Source organism: Camelus dromedarius, chromosome 31 (assembly GCF_036321535.1).
Source record: "Camelus dromedarius isolate mCamDro1 chromosome 31, mCamDro1.pat, whole genome shotgun sequence".
Lineage (NCBI taxonomy): Eukaryota > Metazoa > Chordata > Mammalia > Artiodactyla > Camelidae > Camelus > Camelus dromedarius.
Window position 1 is genome coordinate 2,111,129 of NC_087466.1, and position 17,002 is coordinate 2,128,130.

The 17,002-nt window shown below is 48.2% G+C and overlaps 1 protein-coding gene across 7 annotated transcripts in view; it reads left to right on the forward strand.

Moving 5' to 3' along the window:
* The window catches only part of DGCR2 (DiGeorge syndrome critical region gene 2), a 41,401-nt gene that overhangs the window by 11,216 nt on the left and 13,183 nt on the right, over positions 1–17,002 (forward strand). For 4 of the 7 annotated variants that reach the window (XM_031443207.2, XM_031443204.2, XM_031443205.2 and 1 more), the window contains exon 2: positions 1,417–1,539. The exons of 2 other annotated variants lie outside the window; for them this stretch is intronic. In XM_031443207.2, coding sequence (XP_031299067.2) covers positions 1,417–1,539 — 123 coding nt within the window. Of the gene's footprint in view, positions 1–1,416; positions 1,540–4,015; positions 4,167–17,002 lie in introns of those variants that run through there. One more of the 7 variants, XM_064480985.1, reaches the window with a different exon arrangement.

Genomic DNA, 17,002 nt, shown 5'->3' on the forward strand with positions numbered 1-17,002 from the left:
CTCAGTGGCTCACCCATTCATTTGCTTAACTGTACTTTTAAAAGTACCTGTTTATTTTTTAATTTACACCAAAATTCACTTGTGTATATCGTTCTTTGAGCTTTGATAAACTAACCAACACCTCACTCAAGATGCAGGACACGGTTCCATCCCCCTGCAGTGCCCCTATGCGCTTGGCGGTCTGTGCCTCCTCTGCCTTGAGGTCCCACCAGCAACCACCTCCCTTCTGGTGAAGTCCAGTTTATGATGTTTTTTTCTTTTCGGTGACAAATGTAAGCACTCTTGGCCTAACCCAGGTTCACCACGATTTTCTTATGTTTTCTCCTAGAAGTTTTATAGTGTTGAGTTTTACATTTTAAGTCTTTGATCTGTTTTGGGTTAGTATTTACATCTGATGCGAGTTGTGAGTTGAGGTTTGCTTTTTGATATGTGGATTTCTAGTTGTTCCATTACCACTTGCTGAGAGATTATCCTTTCCGCATTGAATCATCTTTGCATCTTTCTCTGAAAGTCACTTGGCCACATTGATACGGGTTTATTTCTGGGCTTGGTATTCTGTTCCATTTAACTGGGTATCTTTACTGAGCTTTGAATGACAAAGTTGTTAACTTTAAAGAAGCGAGTTTATTGGTTTTCCTTTCATGGTCGCACTTTCCTTCTTCTCACTTGCATCCAGCACAGTGCCTGGCCCCCAGGGGCGTAGGGCTGTGTTGTTTGAAGGAGCTAATGGAATTTGTCTGAAGGATTTGAATGTGATACTGTATTCGAGCCACTTGGTGCATCGCCCAGCACATGCAAAATGAACATTCAAGAATCTGCTTTTGCTACAAGCTGTTGTTTTTCTTGAGATGCACTGGCTGACTACACTGTGACTGTCATCAGAACAAGATGTGAGTGTTGTGTGAAACTGCTAATAGATGTTACATTAGATGCAAGACAGCTACCCTCCAGTTCTGCAGACCAGCAAGGCTTTCATTCAGATTGATGGAGAGATCAGAATTTTACAGACAAGCAAAAAGTGAGTTCAGCACCACGAAACCAGCTTTGTAGGAAATGTTAAAGAGATTTCTCGAAGTGGAAGAGAAAAGACCACGGTTAGAAATATGCAGATTACAAAAGGAAAAATTTTTTGTAAAGGTAAAGGCAAATCTACGGTAAGGATAGTTAATTGATCACATGTAAAGTCAATAAAAAGGTTAAAAGAGAAAAATTATGAAGTCATCTATGTCTGCAGTAAGTAGTTAGGAAGTACACAAACCAAAAAGTTATAAAATGTAATGTCAGAAACAGTAATGGGGTGTGTGTCCGTGTGGACCCAGGGCTCCTTGAGAGGTGGGGGGGGGGCGCCACTCTGGGACCGGGCGTGCAGACCTGGCCGCCATGTCCTCAGCGGCCTCTTGCACTTTGGTTCCACAGAGCTGCGGTGCAACCCGGGCCAGTTCGCCTGTCGCAGCGGTGCCATCCAGTGCATCCCCCTGCCCTGGCAGTGTGACGGCTGGGCGACTTGTGAGGATGAAAGCGACGAAGCCGACTGTCCAGGTGAGTGTGGGGGAGGTGGGGCGCAGAGCCTGCCTCCCCATTGCTGCGGCATGGTCCCGTGATGGGGAGACGTGTCCCCTGGTGGTCCGTGCAGCGTGCACGCGCAGGTGGCAGGATGCAGCATCTCTAGCAGCTGGTGATGCTCCGTTACCTGGCCTTGCTTGGGCGCCTTCCAGACTTGGCTCTGGTGTGGGAGACCGTCCTCTTCCTCAGGGGGACCCAGCCTTGGACAGGGTCCTTTTCCACGTGCGGTAGATGGCTGGGTGTGGATCAGCTCCCACCAGGGGACCAGGTCGGGCGTCAGGTGCAGAGAGACATTTGAACTTGGGATGGTCCCTGGAGGGGTCAGAATAAGCAATAGACAGGGTCTAGTCACAATGTGTCTGCCTGGGAAGGTGGAAGGTGCCCCTCCTGCACGTCCTTGGGCTTGTACCTGCTATGTACCATGCATGTCTCTGGTTGAAGTGTCTGCCTTGCCAACAACAGTTGAATGGCGGTGGCTGAGCTGGGAGCCCCCGGGGATAGCCCCATGCCCAGACGTGCAGATGGTGTGACTTCCCAGCGCCTAGGGTGCTCGGTCAGCCTGGTGAGGGTAGTGGTCGGGACTGGGAGCATCCCCTGGGCTGACCCACGGGGAGAGACCTCACATCCAGCCTCCCTGAGGACATTCTGAACAGAGAACTATGTGGCTTGGCCAGCTCTCAGAGGCTCTCCTCAGAGTGCCCGCTGGCTGAGCCTTCAGGTCGTGTGTGAGGACTGTCCTGTTCGGGAGCTGAGACCAGTCCCGCCATCTGGAGCACCAGTGGACTTGCTGGGGCCGGGCTGGACTGAGGGCCTTTCTGGGTCATGCAGCCGGGCACCAGGTGGCCCTCCTGGCACTGTGATCCCCAGCTTACCAGGTCCAACCACCAGCAGTTGGTTATACAGGAGCTTGCCTAGCGAGGAAGCGTGGGGACCCCCCGCTCCCTCCTGCTCCCATGACCCCAGCTCTGCTCCAGCCCCTTGTGTGCTGCCCTGCAGGATCCCAGTAGGATAAGTACATGGATTTCCAACTGTTTTTAAAGTTGGGTTTCTGAGAAATTTGTTATCAAAGTCTTCAAGGAATAATGAGCACTTGTTTTCTGTCTTCTCTGAATTAATAACTCTTGAAACTATGTCGTATTTTGTTTCTAGTTTATTTTAAAGGAAAATGTTAAAAAGTCATGGCTCTAGGCCAAGTCCTCATTAATTCCCCTGCCCAACCAAAAATAAGGAGGGGGAAGATCTTTGTGGACAGGATGGGTGCAGACAAGGGGTCAGCTGTGACCTTCCTAGTGTGGGGAGCTTATGTAAACCCATGGAAAGGCCATGCTCAGTCAGGCTGCTTTTTTTTTTAAACATTTTTTATTGATTTATAATCATTTTACAATGTTGTATCAAATTCCAGTGTAGAGCACAATTTTTCAGTTATACATGAACATATATGTATTCATTGTCACATTTTTTTCCTCTGTGAGCTACCATAAGATCTTGTATATATTTCCCTGTGCTATACAGTATAATCTTGTTCATCTATTCTACATTTTGAAATCAGTCTGTCCCTTCCCACCCCCTGCCCCCTTGGCAACCACAAGTTTGTATTCTATGTCTGTGAGTCTGTTTCTGTTTTGTATTTATGCTTTGTTTTTGTTTTTAGATTCCACATATAAGCGATCTCATGGTATTTTTCTTTCTCTTTTTGGCTTACTTCACTTAGAATGACATTCTCCAGGAGCATCCATGTTGCTGCAAATGGTGTTATGTTGTCAGTTTTTATGGCTGAATAGTATTCCATTGTATAAATATACCACATCTTCTTTATCCAGTCATCTGTTGGTGGACATTTAGGCTGTTTCCATGTCTTGGCTATTGTAAATAGTGCTGCTATGAACATTGGGGTGCAGGTGTCATTTTGAAGTAGGGCTCCTTCTGGATATATGCCCAGGAGCGGGATTCCTGGGTCATATGGTAAGTCTATTCCTAGTCTTTTGAGGAATCTCCACACTGTTTTCCACAGTGGCTGCACCAAACTGCATTCCCACGGCAGTGTAGGAGGGTTCCCTTTTCCCCACAGCCGCTCCAGCATTTGTCATTTGTGGATTTTTGAATGTTGGCCCTTCTGACTGGTGTGAGGTGATGCCTCATTGTAGTTTTGATTTGCATTTCTCTGATAGTTAGTGATATTGAACATTTTTTCGTGTGCCTATTGATCATTTGTATGTCTTCCTTGGAGAATTGCTTGTTTAGGTCTTCTGCCCATTTTTGGATTGGGTTGTTTGTTTTTTTCTTATTAAGTGGTATAAGCTACTTATATATTCTGGAGATCAAGCCTTTGTTGGTTTCATTTGCAAAAATTTTCTCCCATTCTGTAGGTTGTCTTTTTGTTTTGCTTACGGTTTCCTTTGCTGTGCAGAAGCTTGTAAGTTTCATTAGGTCTCCTTTGTTTATTCTTCAGTCAGGCTGCTTTTGAACTTGGACTGCAGGACTCCTGGAGTGACCCCATGAGATTATTTCATCGCCCTGCTAAGAGCCTGCCAGAATTACAGTAAAAGAGTATGAGAGTGATACGACCACAGGGACCAAGAAGATGGGGAAAGATGTAGCGGCAGGTGTGTGACGTCAGCAGTGTTTTTGGAAATGGAGGCCAGGCAGTGGGCTCGGTACAGTCTGGGGGTTGAGGATGTCCCTGCATTCAGGCCTGGAAGCTGCAGCCATGGTGCCCGGACTCCCTGCCTGCAGGCCTCTGGTATCTTTCAGCCCATGAAGTGCCTTCCCGTGACATTTGGAAGGTGGGAGGGAGGTGGAGTCCCGTTCCTCTGGCCGCGGCGTGGGCACATGGGCTTGGACCAGGGTGAGCATTCATGGTAGCTGCCGTGTCCCCTGCCGGCCGGCGTCACAGGGCAGCATTTCCTGCACTGACCTCGCCTGCGCACAACAGGACTGGCTTCCTGACTGCTGTAACTGCAGAGGTGACGTGGACAGTCAGAGGTGACCGACTCTTCTCTGGTGCCCCCTCCAGCCTTGTCAGCTCTTTGAAAGCATTAATTCCCTGTTTCAAACCCCCTGTGTTTGAAAAACCTGGCATGGTCCCTGTTCTCCTGAGTGAATCATCTCTGATACAAATGGGAATTATAAAAGATGCATAAAATTTTTACTGGAGAAAAACTTACAGCTTCATTAAGAGACATTAAAGAAGACTTGAATAAAGAGAGACAGGGTGTTCTTAGTGGGGAAGACTCGAGATGGGAGAGCTGCCTGTTCTTGTGCTGACCGTGGATTCGGCGCATCTGTCAAGGGTTCTTAGGGAAATGTGTCGAGTCAGTTCTAGAACGTGGGAGAACAGAGTTCTGATCCCGTCAGGGCACTTTAAGGACAAGTGAGCGGCTTGCTTCACGCTTGGCCAGTGAGACAGGAGAGCTGGTGAAACAGACGCAGAAACTTGAGATGTGGCGAAGGGGACACGTCACAGGGCAGAGGGCGGACTCCTTGGCGCATGTTTATCAAAAAGCAGGAATAAAGAATGTAAACAGACAAGCCACGGAGTGGGGACAGTACTTGTAACACGTGCAGCCTGTGCCGGGTTCTAGTCCTGCATGCATGAAGAACTCCTGCAGACGGACAGGAGGTAATCAGGCGTGTCCCAGAAAAGTGAACAAGAGTGGGGGTTAAACATACAGAAAGATATTCTGCCGCATTAGTGTGCAGAGACTGCCATGGGCTCCAGCTCCACGGGGGCTCAGATTGGTAAAAGCGAAGACGTCTGAGGAACCTGTGTGGGTGGCCGGGGAGTCTTGTGCGCTGCTGGTGGGAGGCACAGATTGACACACCCACTTGGGGAAACAGGCACTGACCTGCCAAGCTGAGCATTCTTCTATTCTGTGGTCCAGCGTGTCCATCTGGGGGAAGCTCCAGAGGAATTCTTGCAGCGCTGCTCACACTCACACACATCTCAGAAACAGCCCAGACTTGTGTTCACACGCCGGGGTACTTGCCCCAGGGAGCCAGTGAATGATGGGCTCTTGTAGTGACATGGACAACTCTTAGAGCAGAATGTGGGTGACAGAGGCAGGTCACCAGAAGGTACACACAGCACAGTAGAGGCGCGCACAGCTGAGCCCAGTCTCCTTGTCAGAGACATCCACGTGTGGCCCACAAGGAAGCAGCAGGTAGAACGTGAACGCACGGCACCTGGGCTTCCGTTCTTCCCCTTGGGGAGACAGGTCAGCGTGGGAGAAGCGACTGAGGGGTGCAGCCCCACGGCAGATGAGGGAGGTTAAAGGGGCTGGGGGTCTCAGCAGAGTAGATCACGAGGCTTTCTGTCTTACATAGGGGCTGCATGTGTTCTTTGGAATATTTCAGGTATCAGACAACCTTGTTTGTTTGTTTTTAAGAAAAGCCAATAGGAGAGTGAAGGCTGAGTTAGCGCAGCAGGGAAGGTGCAGCCTTGGGCCTGCTTGAGGGCAAGATGCTGGAACACAAGGGGCTTTGCCTGGGAGGCCCTAAATGCCTGGGCTGGTGGGCACCTGGCCTGGGGGTGAAATGGGCTTAGTGGGGGTCTCCCTCCCGACTTGGCGTAGCCAGATGACACTCTCTCCCACAGTGATGTGACGTTCACTTCCTTGACCCATGTCGTCTGCTGGGGTGCCATGAGTCGTGTGTGGCTGGTGAACACCTGGGATGTGGCCATTATGCCCTACGATGGGCTCCGAACACCAGGGCTTCGTACCAGCGAGTGCAGCACCTCACTAATGCTTTTTAACATTCATTACACAACAGCGTTACAGTGTTTTGGATGTACTGAGTTAAATACAATGATTAAAATTAATTTCGTGTCTTCTGAAATGTGATTGCACTATATTTCTGTTAAACAGTGCTTAGACTTGCAGTCTGCAAAATAGGAGGCACCAGGCCCAGCAGAGGGGAGCCGTGGAAGTTGAAAATAGAGAAATTAAGAGAAGTTCTCTGTGGGGATGGGAGGGGCCCTCAGGCATATTTTCTGCCTGCTCTGTAGATGCCAGCAGTCTGGTCTGGTTCCCCAGGCAGGGCTGAAGGAGTCTTTCCTGGAGAAATTGACACTTCATGGACAAGGTCAAAGAACTGTCAGGGCGATGGAGGGTGCCCACCTTGGGGCTCACCTGAACCCTGCCAGCGCCTCTGCCAGGGGGACCGCCTTCCTCTGAAACACGAAGGGCAGCCAGCGCTCCCCAGACTCTGGGAGGAAACGTCCCTGGGGTGCCCACTGGACTCCGACAAAGCATCCTAGAGCAGCAGGCCAGAGCGGAGTGGCTGAGGTGACTGACCGCCCTGCGTGAAGCAGCGTCGGGTGCAGGAGCCAAGCTGCCAGGGTGGGTTCCCCGCGTCCACTTCTTCCCGGTGGTGGTCCTGCGTGCAGGGTGCTTCCTGAGCTTCACAGTCCTCGTCTGTGAGACGGGGCCAGTTGTCAGGGGGCCGATGTGTGTGAGGTGCTGGAACAGGACGTGACACTGAGCAGTCCCTTGCCGTATGGTGGCACTTAGCTTATTAAGTCAGGGAGGGAAAGAAGGCTTTACGGTGTATTCTGATGACAGCTGAGTGGCAGTCTCAGGGACTCCTGGCCCTCATCTCCTTGGATACATTAAAAACAACTAGAGGCTGATCTCTCTTTCCTCTGACTTGGAGCTTAGATAGGGAAAAATGACATAGTTTGGATCTCAGGCTGCAAAAAGCTACAGAAAGTGGCGAGCAGTGCTCATGAAAACAGCCCAGGACTAGGGCGGGGGTGCAGTCCTGCTGGCACCTGAGGCAGAGGACTGTGGGGGGAGGGTACAGCATGTCCAAGACCCGAGAAGCAGGTGACACGCTCTGGGAGATGAAAACATTTTAAAGCAGCCATGTGTGCTTAGGAATAAAAAGTTCATACACGGCCCAGACAAGGATACACGTGCAGAAAAGACCTGAGAAGACCCTAAGCGTTCACCGTGAGCTGGTCCCAAGGCTTAGAACAAAACCTGCTAATTAGTGAAGGTCTCCCCAGGGCAGAGCCAGTCTGTGAGGATGGGAGAGGTACTTTTCAAATGCCTAATATTCAACAACAGGAAAATTACAAGCTTACAGAGAAAGAGGAAAATACAGCCCATTTAAAGGAAGAAAGTAGACCTCAGACATACTAAACAAAGGATTTAAAACTACTGTCTTAAATATGCGCAGAGAGGTGAAAGAAAATATGGACAAAAAACTGGACCAAATTGAAAAATTCACTAGACGGTTCAGCATTGGGTTCCAATGGGCAGAAGAAAGACTAAGTGAACTTAAAAAATAAACATTTGAAATTATTGAGTCTCTGGGACAAAAAGAACAAAGAAGGGTGAACAGAGCCTTGGGGACTTACAGGATCACCCAGGGACAAGCAGCAGGATGCGCATCTTTTTTTCTCAAGGGCACATAGCACATTCTCGAGGATAGGCCATGTTAGGCCACAGAGCAAGTCTGCACACATGTGAAAGATTGAAATCATGCAAGTCACAGTGGGATGAGACTAGACAGCAGCAGCAGAAGGGAAACAGGAAAATCCACAAACACTTGGAAATTCAGGAACACGCTCTTAAACAGTCATGAGTGAAGACGAAACCACATGGGAAACTGGAAACTACTTTGAGACAATGAAAATGAAAATACCACATACCAGTCCTTGTGGACTGCGGCAGAAACAGCGCTAAGAAAGAAATGCACAGCTGCAAACACAGATCAGCAAACCTGACAAACCATTAGCTATATTGACTAGACAGAAGACTCAAAGAACTAAGAAGTTGGGGCATTACTACCCATTTTACAGAAACAAAAAGGATTAAGAGTACAATGAAGAGTTATATGCCAACAAATTAGAAAACCTAAATGAAACAAACAGACTCCTAGAAACACACAACCTGCCAAGAGAAAACTGCAGGCTCATATCCCATGAAGATGATACAAAAATCCAGAAGAAAGTACCAGCAAACAGAATTTAACAGTGCATTAAGAGGCTTATACACCATGACCAAATGGATTTATTCTTGGAATACAAGGATAGTTCAACAAACTAAAAATGGAATATACCACATTAGCAGAATGTAGAGGGGGAAAAACACATATTGATGCAGGAAAAGCATTTGGCAAAATTTAACATTCTTTCATAGTAAAAACACTCAACAAGTTAGAAATAGAAGAAAACTACCTAAACCTAATAAAGGCATGTGTGAAAAACCCACAGTTAACATCATAAATGCTGGTAAAAGACTGAAAGCTTGTTCTCTAAGATCAGGAACAAGACAAGAATTTCACTAGTTTTATTCAGCATTGTGTTGAAGGTTCTAGCCAGAGCATTTAGACAAGAAAAGAAGGCATCCAAATTAGAAAGAAAGAAGCAAAATTATCCCTGTTTACAAGTAGCTGGATTTTATACATGAAAACCTAAAGATCCCACCAAAACAGAACTGTTAAAAAGAATGTGATGACGTTGCAGGACACAAAATCAGCACACAGAAATTACTTGTGTTTCTCTACATGAACAAACAACCTGAAAAGAAAATTAAGGAAATAATCCCATTTGCAACAGCATTCAAAAGAGATTAAAGAAGACACAGGTAAGTGGAGAGATACATGTGCTTATGGCTGGAGGACTTAGGCAGATGCCCAAGCAGCCTGCAGACTGAGTGCAATTCTCAGTCAAAACGCCAACAATGTTTCTTGCCAAAATAGAAGACTTCATCCTAGGGTTCATATGAAATCTCAAAGGACATCAAATAGCCAAAACATTCTTGAAAAGGAAGAACAAAGTGAAAAATCTCATGCTTCCTGATTGCAAAACGTACAGTAAAGCTACAGTAATCAGAACAGTGTGGGACTGGCATGCAGACATAAAGACCAGTCCGGTAGAATAGAGAGCCCAGAAATAAACTCTGACGTATATGGTCAAATTATTTTCCTCAAAGCTTCCAAGACCAGTGAGGAGAAGCGCAGTCTTTTCAACAAGTGGGTCTGGACATCCACATGCAAAAGAATAAAGTTGAGCCTTAATGATACATAAAAATCAATTCAGAGTGGATCAAAGACCTGAATGTAAGAGCTAAAACTGTAAAACTCCTAGAAGAAAACATGGGAGAAGAGCTTCATGACATCGGATTTGGCAATGATCTCTTACATATGACACCCAAAACACAGGCAGCAAAAGAAAAATAGACACATTGAGTTACATCAAAGTTAAGAAGTTCTGTGCATTAAAGGAAGCATTCAGCAGAGTGAAAAATCGAATGAGATAAAATATTTGCAAATCATATCTGATAAGGGGTTAACACTCAGAATATATAAAGAATATATATAGCTCAACAACAAGAAAACAAGCAATCTGATTTAAAAATGGGTAAAGGACTTGAGTTTCTCCAAAGGAGGTATACAAATGGCCAAGAAGCACATGAAAACATGCTCACCATCACTAATCATCAGGGACATGGAATTGACCACAGTGAGATACCTCCTTATACTCATTAAGATGGCTGGTATTTAAAAAAAGAAAAGAAAAGAAAAAGCGTTAGTGAGTATGTGAAAGAAATTGGAACCCTTGTGGATGGTTGGTGGGAATGTAAAATGGTACAGATTCCGTGGAAAACAGTATAGCACTTCATCAACAAACCAAAAGTAGACTGACTGACCACATGACCCAGCAACTCCACTTCTGCATGTGTCCCCAGAGAATTGAAAGCAGGGTCTCTGAGCGGTGTACTTAAGAATGGTTAAATGTTTATGTTGTACGGTCATCCCTTGGAATCCACAGGGGTTGGTCCAGGACCTGCTCAGGTACCAGAATCCGCAGGTGCTCGAGTCCCTTAGTGGGCCCTCTGTATCCGCCAGTTTGGCATTTGAATTATACTGTGGGTCGTAAACAGTATATTGGGAAAAAATCTGCCTATTTATGGACCTGCACAGTTCAAACCATGTTGTTCAAAGGATCAACAGGATATGTGCTTTTTTTTTAACCTGTTATATGTCCTGTGTTAGTCTTTCAATGTTTTAGCAGCTTTATTGAGATATAATTTATGTATCATAAAATTCACTGGTTTTAAAAGTGTGCATTTCAGTGATTTTTGGTAACTTGGTTGCAGTACAGAGTTCTACAACCATCACTCGTCAATTTTGGAACATTTCCATCCCCCAAAACGACCCCCATATCCATTTGCAGTTAACTCTGTTCCCTCCCCAAGGCCCAGGCAACCACTGATCTATTTTCTGTCTCCCATAGACTGTTCTAGATGTTTCATGTAAAATGAGTCATACAGTTTGCCACCTTTGAAGCTAACCTCTTTCACGTAGCATTATGTTTGGGGGTTGTCCGTGTCTAGCGCATCTCAGGACAGTTGACCCTTGAGCAGCGTGGGCATGAACTGTGTGGGTCCCCTTCTGCATGGGTGTCTTTACGTACGGCTGTGTTTTCGATCCACGGTTCCTCAACTCTGCGGATATGGAGGAACCCTGGGTGGGGAGGGCCGACTGGGACTTATCCTCGGACTCGCAATTGTGTGGAGGGCCGGTGCCCCAACCTCTGCGCTGTTCAAGGGTCAACTGTAGTTGTTCTGTTTCTTCCCCAGACATTCCATTGTGTGGATGACACCACATTTTGTTGATGTGTTGATTTAATGGGCCTTTGGTTGCTCCCACTTAGGGGCGGGTATGAAGGAAGCAGCTGGGAACATTAGCAGACACGTTTTTATGGGGGGTCCACGCTTGCATTTCTCTTGGGCGAATGGGTAGGGGTGGGATTTCAGGGTCATATTGTAAATGTGTGTTTAATTTTTTAAGAAATTGCCTTCCAGAGTGGCCGTAGATTTACTGTTTTTAGAAAATGCCCTTAGCAGGCCCCCTTTGGCCATGCCTCCTCAGCTGCAGTCTCCCACGTGTTCTGCCGGAGCCCCCGCCGCCCCGGCCTCTCGCCTCCCTTCCCCACCAGTGGGGGTAGTCAGTCGCTTTCTCCCACATCCCTCTTGTTTATGTTAGAGCCTCTGTTTTATGGCTTCCTGGTTCGGGTTGTTCCTTCATTGAAGCGGAAGTTTTGCAGAAAAGGACGATGGGAGACAGGTTTGTGATTCCTGGTTTGCAGTGTCTAACACCCCCACGCAGGGCAGATTGGCTGGATTCAGACTTCTAAGCTAGAAATCATTTTCTCCTACGCTTTTGAAGATTTACTCCATTGTCCTCGTTCTCAGAATGTCCTGGTTCTTTGCCTGTAACCTGTTTCTTCCTGGAGATTCCGGCTGTTCTGGTAGTTGTGCCGCCACCCGGTACATCTCTTCACCTCAGAAGCACAGGCCTTTGGGTCCAGGGGAAGGAACCTCCGGGTGTCCCTCTTGCTCCCGTCTGTCTCTTCTGTCTCCAGAACTCCTGTTACAGGGAATTGGGCTCTTGGACAGACCCTCCATTCTTTCCAACTCTCCAGCTTTCCACCTCTTTGTCTTTTCATCTTACTTTTAGGAAGTGTCTGCTTGAACCACATCTCTCCCACTTTCGCTCTCCAGGAGCTTCTTCCCGGCGATGGGGTTGGTGCTGTCCGCGGGTGGCTCCGTGGCCCCCGCCTTGTCTCACGTCTGCAGCGCAGCCTGGCCGTGAGGACGTGGACACACGGTGTCTTCTCGCTGTCATCTCTGGGTTTCCTCTGTGGTTTTGGTCCCTGTCTGGCGTCCGAAGGCTCTCTGCAGAAGTCGGTGGTCCTCGTCTGCCTGGGCTTCCCTGAGGGTGAGCCGCTCAACTGTCAGCAAGGTGTCCTCCCCTTTGGGACCTTTCTCTCGGGCTGGCCAGATTTTTCCACCTGGAGGAGCAGAGTGGAGGAAGAGGGGCTGGGAGTGTGCCACCTGCTCCTTCAGTGAAGAGCCCTGACTTGCAGCTGGACTGGAGTCCCCTCCCAGAGACCACCTGTTTGGCTCTCTAATCAGTAAGTCACTGTGTTCTGGGTGGAGGAGGGCCAGGCTGCCCGGCTGCCTCTTCCCTGACTATTGACACGGGAAGCGTCCACCTACAGGAAAGGCGTGAGAACAGTGCCGTGAGGGCTCGCGGGCCCTCCCCTGCACACACCACCGTCCGTGTTCTCCTGTACCTTGAAAGCGTGTTACAGATACAACGTTTACCCTAGTGTTCACCCACCTTCTGAGAATAACAGTCCACTGTGTGACCCCAGTACAGTTTTCACGTGCGAGACCCTTGCTACAGTGCTCTTATCTTATATGCAGGCCATAGTGACTGTAAGTCCAGGATTTACTCAGAGGTCACCTGTCGTATTTTCTCACCAGCTTGCTTTGTCCTTTAATCAAGAGGTATCCCCAGCCTTTTGAAAAATTACTGATCTCACATGACGTCGACAGATTTGAAGAGTCCACACCGATCGTTTTATAGAATGTCCTTCAGTTTACTTGTTTCCTCATGATTAGATTCAGATGAGACTTTCTAAGCAGGTCACAAAGTGTCAAGTCACGGGGCACGTGAGCCCACTTGTCCTGTGTTTGATCGTTTGTTAAGTGTCCGCCAGATTTCTCTGTGGTAATTGTCCCCCCTTTTGTAATGAAGAGTGAGCTGTGAGCGAGTGGTGAGTACCTAGTTCGTGGAGGGTGCCCTGGGTGTTCCCGCTGTTTTAGCTGACGCTGATGGCTCCTCTCTGAGTCCCGTAGGACAGCGCTGGTTTGGACGGTGCGCGTGTGATTCTGCCGAGTGCCCCGCACGTCGTGAACGGTCCTGTGTCGGGAAGCGCTCTCCAGCTCCTGGCGCTGCCGGCTGCTCCGGGCTCACTTGTGCTTGTTTGGCGCCAGACGTGGGCTCAGCCGCTTCTCTGAGGAGCCCAGGGCTGAGTCTTAGCTTCCGGGCTCGATCAGAGCACAGAGTGGGAAACCCTCTTTTTAGTCATAAGTTCCTATTTGCTGATTCCTCCGACTCTGACATGCGCTAGATTTCCCCCTCTCCTTCTCACAGCTTGTGTTTGTACCCTCTCCCAAGTAAGAACCCTGGCTCCCGGCGCCCTTCAGATCTGTACGCGCTGGGCCGATTCCAGAACACACAGGCGAGAGTCCGAGAGATGCTGCTCCTGTCCCCCCACCAGGAATAGACCTGCCAGCTGAATCTGGGATTTCTCTGCAGTCCTGACAGTGCTGGATTGTGTCCTGCTGAGGATGCAGGCAGCTCTCCAGCCAGAAGTCCCTGGGTTCAGTCCCACTTTTCTCGTGTGACTTGTTCACAAGGATGATCTCAAATGAGCTCTAACCCTAAATGTGGGAGGTCAGTATTTAATCCTAAGAGAATTAATTTTAGACAGTACATTACAATTTTAAAGTGATAAAAGGCTTTCTAAACAATAAGTTTTTATTCTCTATATTTAAAAAAAAAGAAGTCCCTGGGCTCAGTCTTGCTTTTCTTGTGTGATTCATTAATATCTGAGTGTTTGCATTTCACTTGACTTGGCCTTGTCATCTTATTGATTTAATTTACTTTTAATTTGAGATATAAATCATGTACCATAAAAGTTACCCCTTTAAAGGATACAATTTCATGGGTTTTAGTGAATCCACGAGATTGTGTATCTGATTTATTTTTAGAATATGTAAAACATTAGCAAGATTCAGAAGTATAAACCATACAAAAGCACACACTTAGAAGTTCTGTCCCCTTCACGTCCGGTAGGCTGCTGACTGGATTGGTGTCTGGCTTATCTTTACTGAGTTTGGGGGGGGGGGGTTATTATAAAAATAAGCAAATGTATGTGTATTTTACTTCCTTCTCTTTCTTTTTCTTTGCCCCTTAACATAAAGAAGTGTCTTCCTGTGTATGATCTTTGCGCTGTGATTCTTTTCTTTTTAATTCAAAGTATCCTTCAAATCTCTCTGCATTAATTCATAAAGTCGTTCCTTAACTGCTGTGGTGCCCTCCGCCTGAGGAGCGGGCTGTACTTTGTGAACCCGTCTCCGTCTCCTGCGTGTGGACCTCTAGGTCCACATTGGTTTGCTCGCTCTCATTGGTTTGCTGTTAAAGACAGTGTCCCAGTAAGTGTGCCTTGTGCGCACGTGGGGTTGGGGGCTCTTTTGGAAAGGCATCTGCCGTCAGTGCAAATTCCTGCTCTCACAAGTCGGGCTGCTGGGTCTGAGGGTCAGCGTCTGAGGCTTTCACGTCTTCTACTTCACTTTCCTAGTCTGGCCTACGGTTTACCTTTGCGGCCCACTCTGAGTGATTGCTTCTAACAGAAGACAGTTTTGAGACTGACAAATGCTAGCCCGGGTGGGGCGCCAGGGCGGCGGCAGAAGCAGGCGTTCACGGGGTGTGGTCGCTCCTCCACCTTCGTCATCACTTGTCCTTCTGGTTCCCAGGTTTTCGTTTTTCATTCTTTTTGCTGTTCTTTTTGTCCTTGTGACTATGCCTTTTTAAAATCCCATTTCTGTGTCACTGGGTTTCAGGAGAGACTAGAGGTGAACCAGTATGTTTATTCAATCTGATATCTTTAACCAGAAACTTCAAAAATGCTTTTAATCTGGGATTTTTATACCCAGAGAAACCAATCATACATGAGGATAAAATAAAGAAATTTTCAGATGTGAGCAGACTCATAACAGTTGCCCTAGCCTTCCTTAGAAAGATGTGATCTTGTAAAAGTACAGAGTTAAGCAAGAAAGAAGGTGGCCTGGCGCTTCAGGAAACAAAGTCGAGCTGGAAGACTCTGATGCAGTGTTTTGAGTGTTTAAAATGTTCACTGTTAGCCTTGATTATCTGCTGTAGCTGCTCAAAAAAATAGTGGTTGATGTGCAAAACTAAGTAAATTTTAAAATCAATGCAAACATTAACTAGAAAAAAAGAGAATTGTTTAGAGAATCAAAATAACCTTAGTATGCTGTGTGGCTCCCAAGTGCTGAATACTTATATTATTATGTTATTTTACTGACTTGAATTCTGAAATTGATTCCACTCCGTTGGGAAGGTAAGAGTGTGTGAGAGCTCTGTGCACCTGCCTGACTCTCAGTCAGTGGGTGACATTTAAAACTGATAACACTCGAAATAGCTGGGTAAATGTATTATTTGGGAATATAGATGTGACTGTCAGAAGAAATAGTAACTTAAAAAAAACTACCAGAAGACGAAGAAAGAATAAAATAATTTTAAAACGATCGGAAGAATTTTCTGTGGGAAACGGGATTAGGAGCAGGGGGCTGGGGGAGGGGAGGGGAGAGGGGTTTTCTGTCTCACCCTGTGATGTGCATGTCTAAGACTTAACTGGGGGTGAGGAGCCCCACTGGCCAGCCTGCTGCAGCCACAGCCAGAGCGTGTCTGGGCTTGGGGGCTTCAGTCCGCAGTAGCAGAAGGTAAAACACCCATCTGTGAACTTGTGTCAGTCGTCCATGGACCCAGGAGCAGCAGGAGGGACCAGCCTTACGTTTGCAGTTACTCTACGTGTCCCGTGTGTGTCGTCCATGTGGGTGTGAAACGGGAGGACAGAAATGCTCCTGATGGTGTGTCCCACATAGAACAGGGCCAAGGCCAGCTGTAGGGGGTGGAGGGGGGCTCAACCTCTCACTCGGGGCCTGTCACTTGCTGCCACGAGCCCAGGACAGTGCCTGACGCCCTGAAGTAGGAGGTAGGAGCAGCTCTGGGGTGTCTGGGCTGTGGTCCAGCTGTCTGCAGGGCTCGGGGAACTCTTCCCTGTCATGGTCCTCAGTGGGCTGTCAGGCTGCTGGCACAGTGAGTTCTGCCTCCCCACAGCCCCCCTCATCTTTTGCTTCTGCCCCCTGGACGCTCCAAGGGCCCTGGTCTGGTATCTTCTTGCTGTGAAGGCCCATGTCTGCTGGTGGGTTTCCATGAGACGTAACAGGCCTGGATGATGGTGATGAGGTTGTGGATGTGGGCTTGGGGTGGGAAGAGAAATGGTGGGCAGAGGAGGGCTCAGAGTTGCCACCTGAACCTTAGAGAAGCTGGCTTAGCACCAAGTTGCTTCCTCCACCACCACCAGGCTGCCTGGTCGCATCCCCGCAGTGTTCCCCGTGGCTGCAGATGGCCTCACTGCAGGCAGCGTCCTGGCCTCCAGGTGCTCGGGGCCAGCAGAGCTGCTCTTCCTTGCTCTCCCCTCTGCCCCAGATTCCCATCTCTCTGGGAGTGGTGGGCCTGTCCTGTCCCCAGTGCTGTGCTCCGTCTGGGAAGAGGCCACGACGCAGAGCAGACCCACAGGTCTTGCTCGTTTGAGCAGACAGAAGGGAGATGTGAGATTCAGGCCGAGTGACACACCCAAGCTTGTGCGCAAGCTTGCCCCAGGCCTGCCCGCCTCAGCCTCTCCCAAGCTGTCCCTCTGCCGGGAGGCCCTCCGTCCCCTCCCTCCTTATCCTGGCCCACGTCCCTCATTATCCTGGCCCACATCCCCCAGCTCCCCCCCGTGGGTCTTCCTGCTCCTCTGCGTGCTGTCCGTGGGGACCAGAGATAGGGG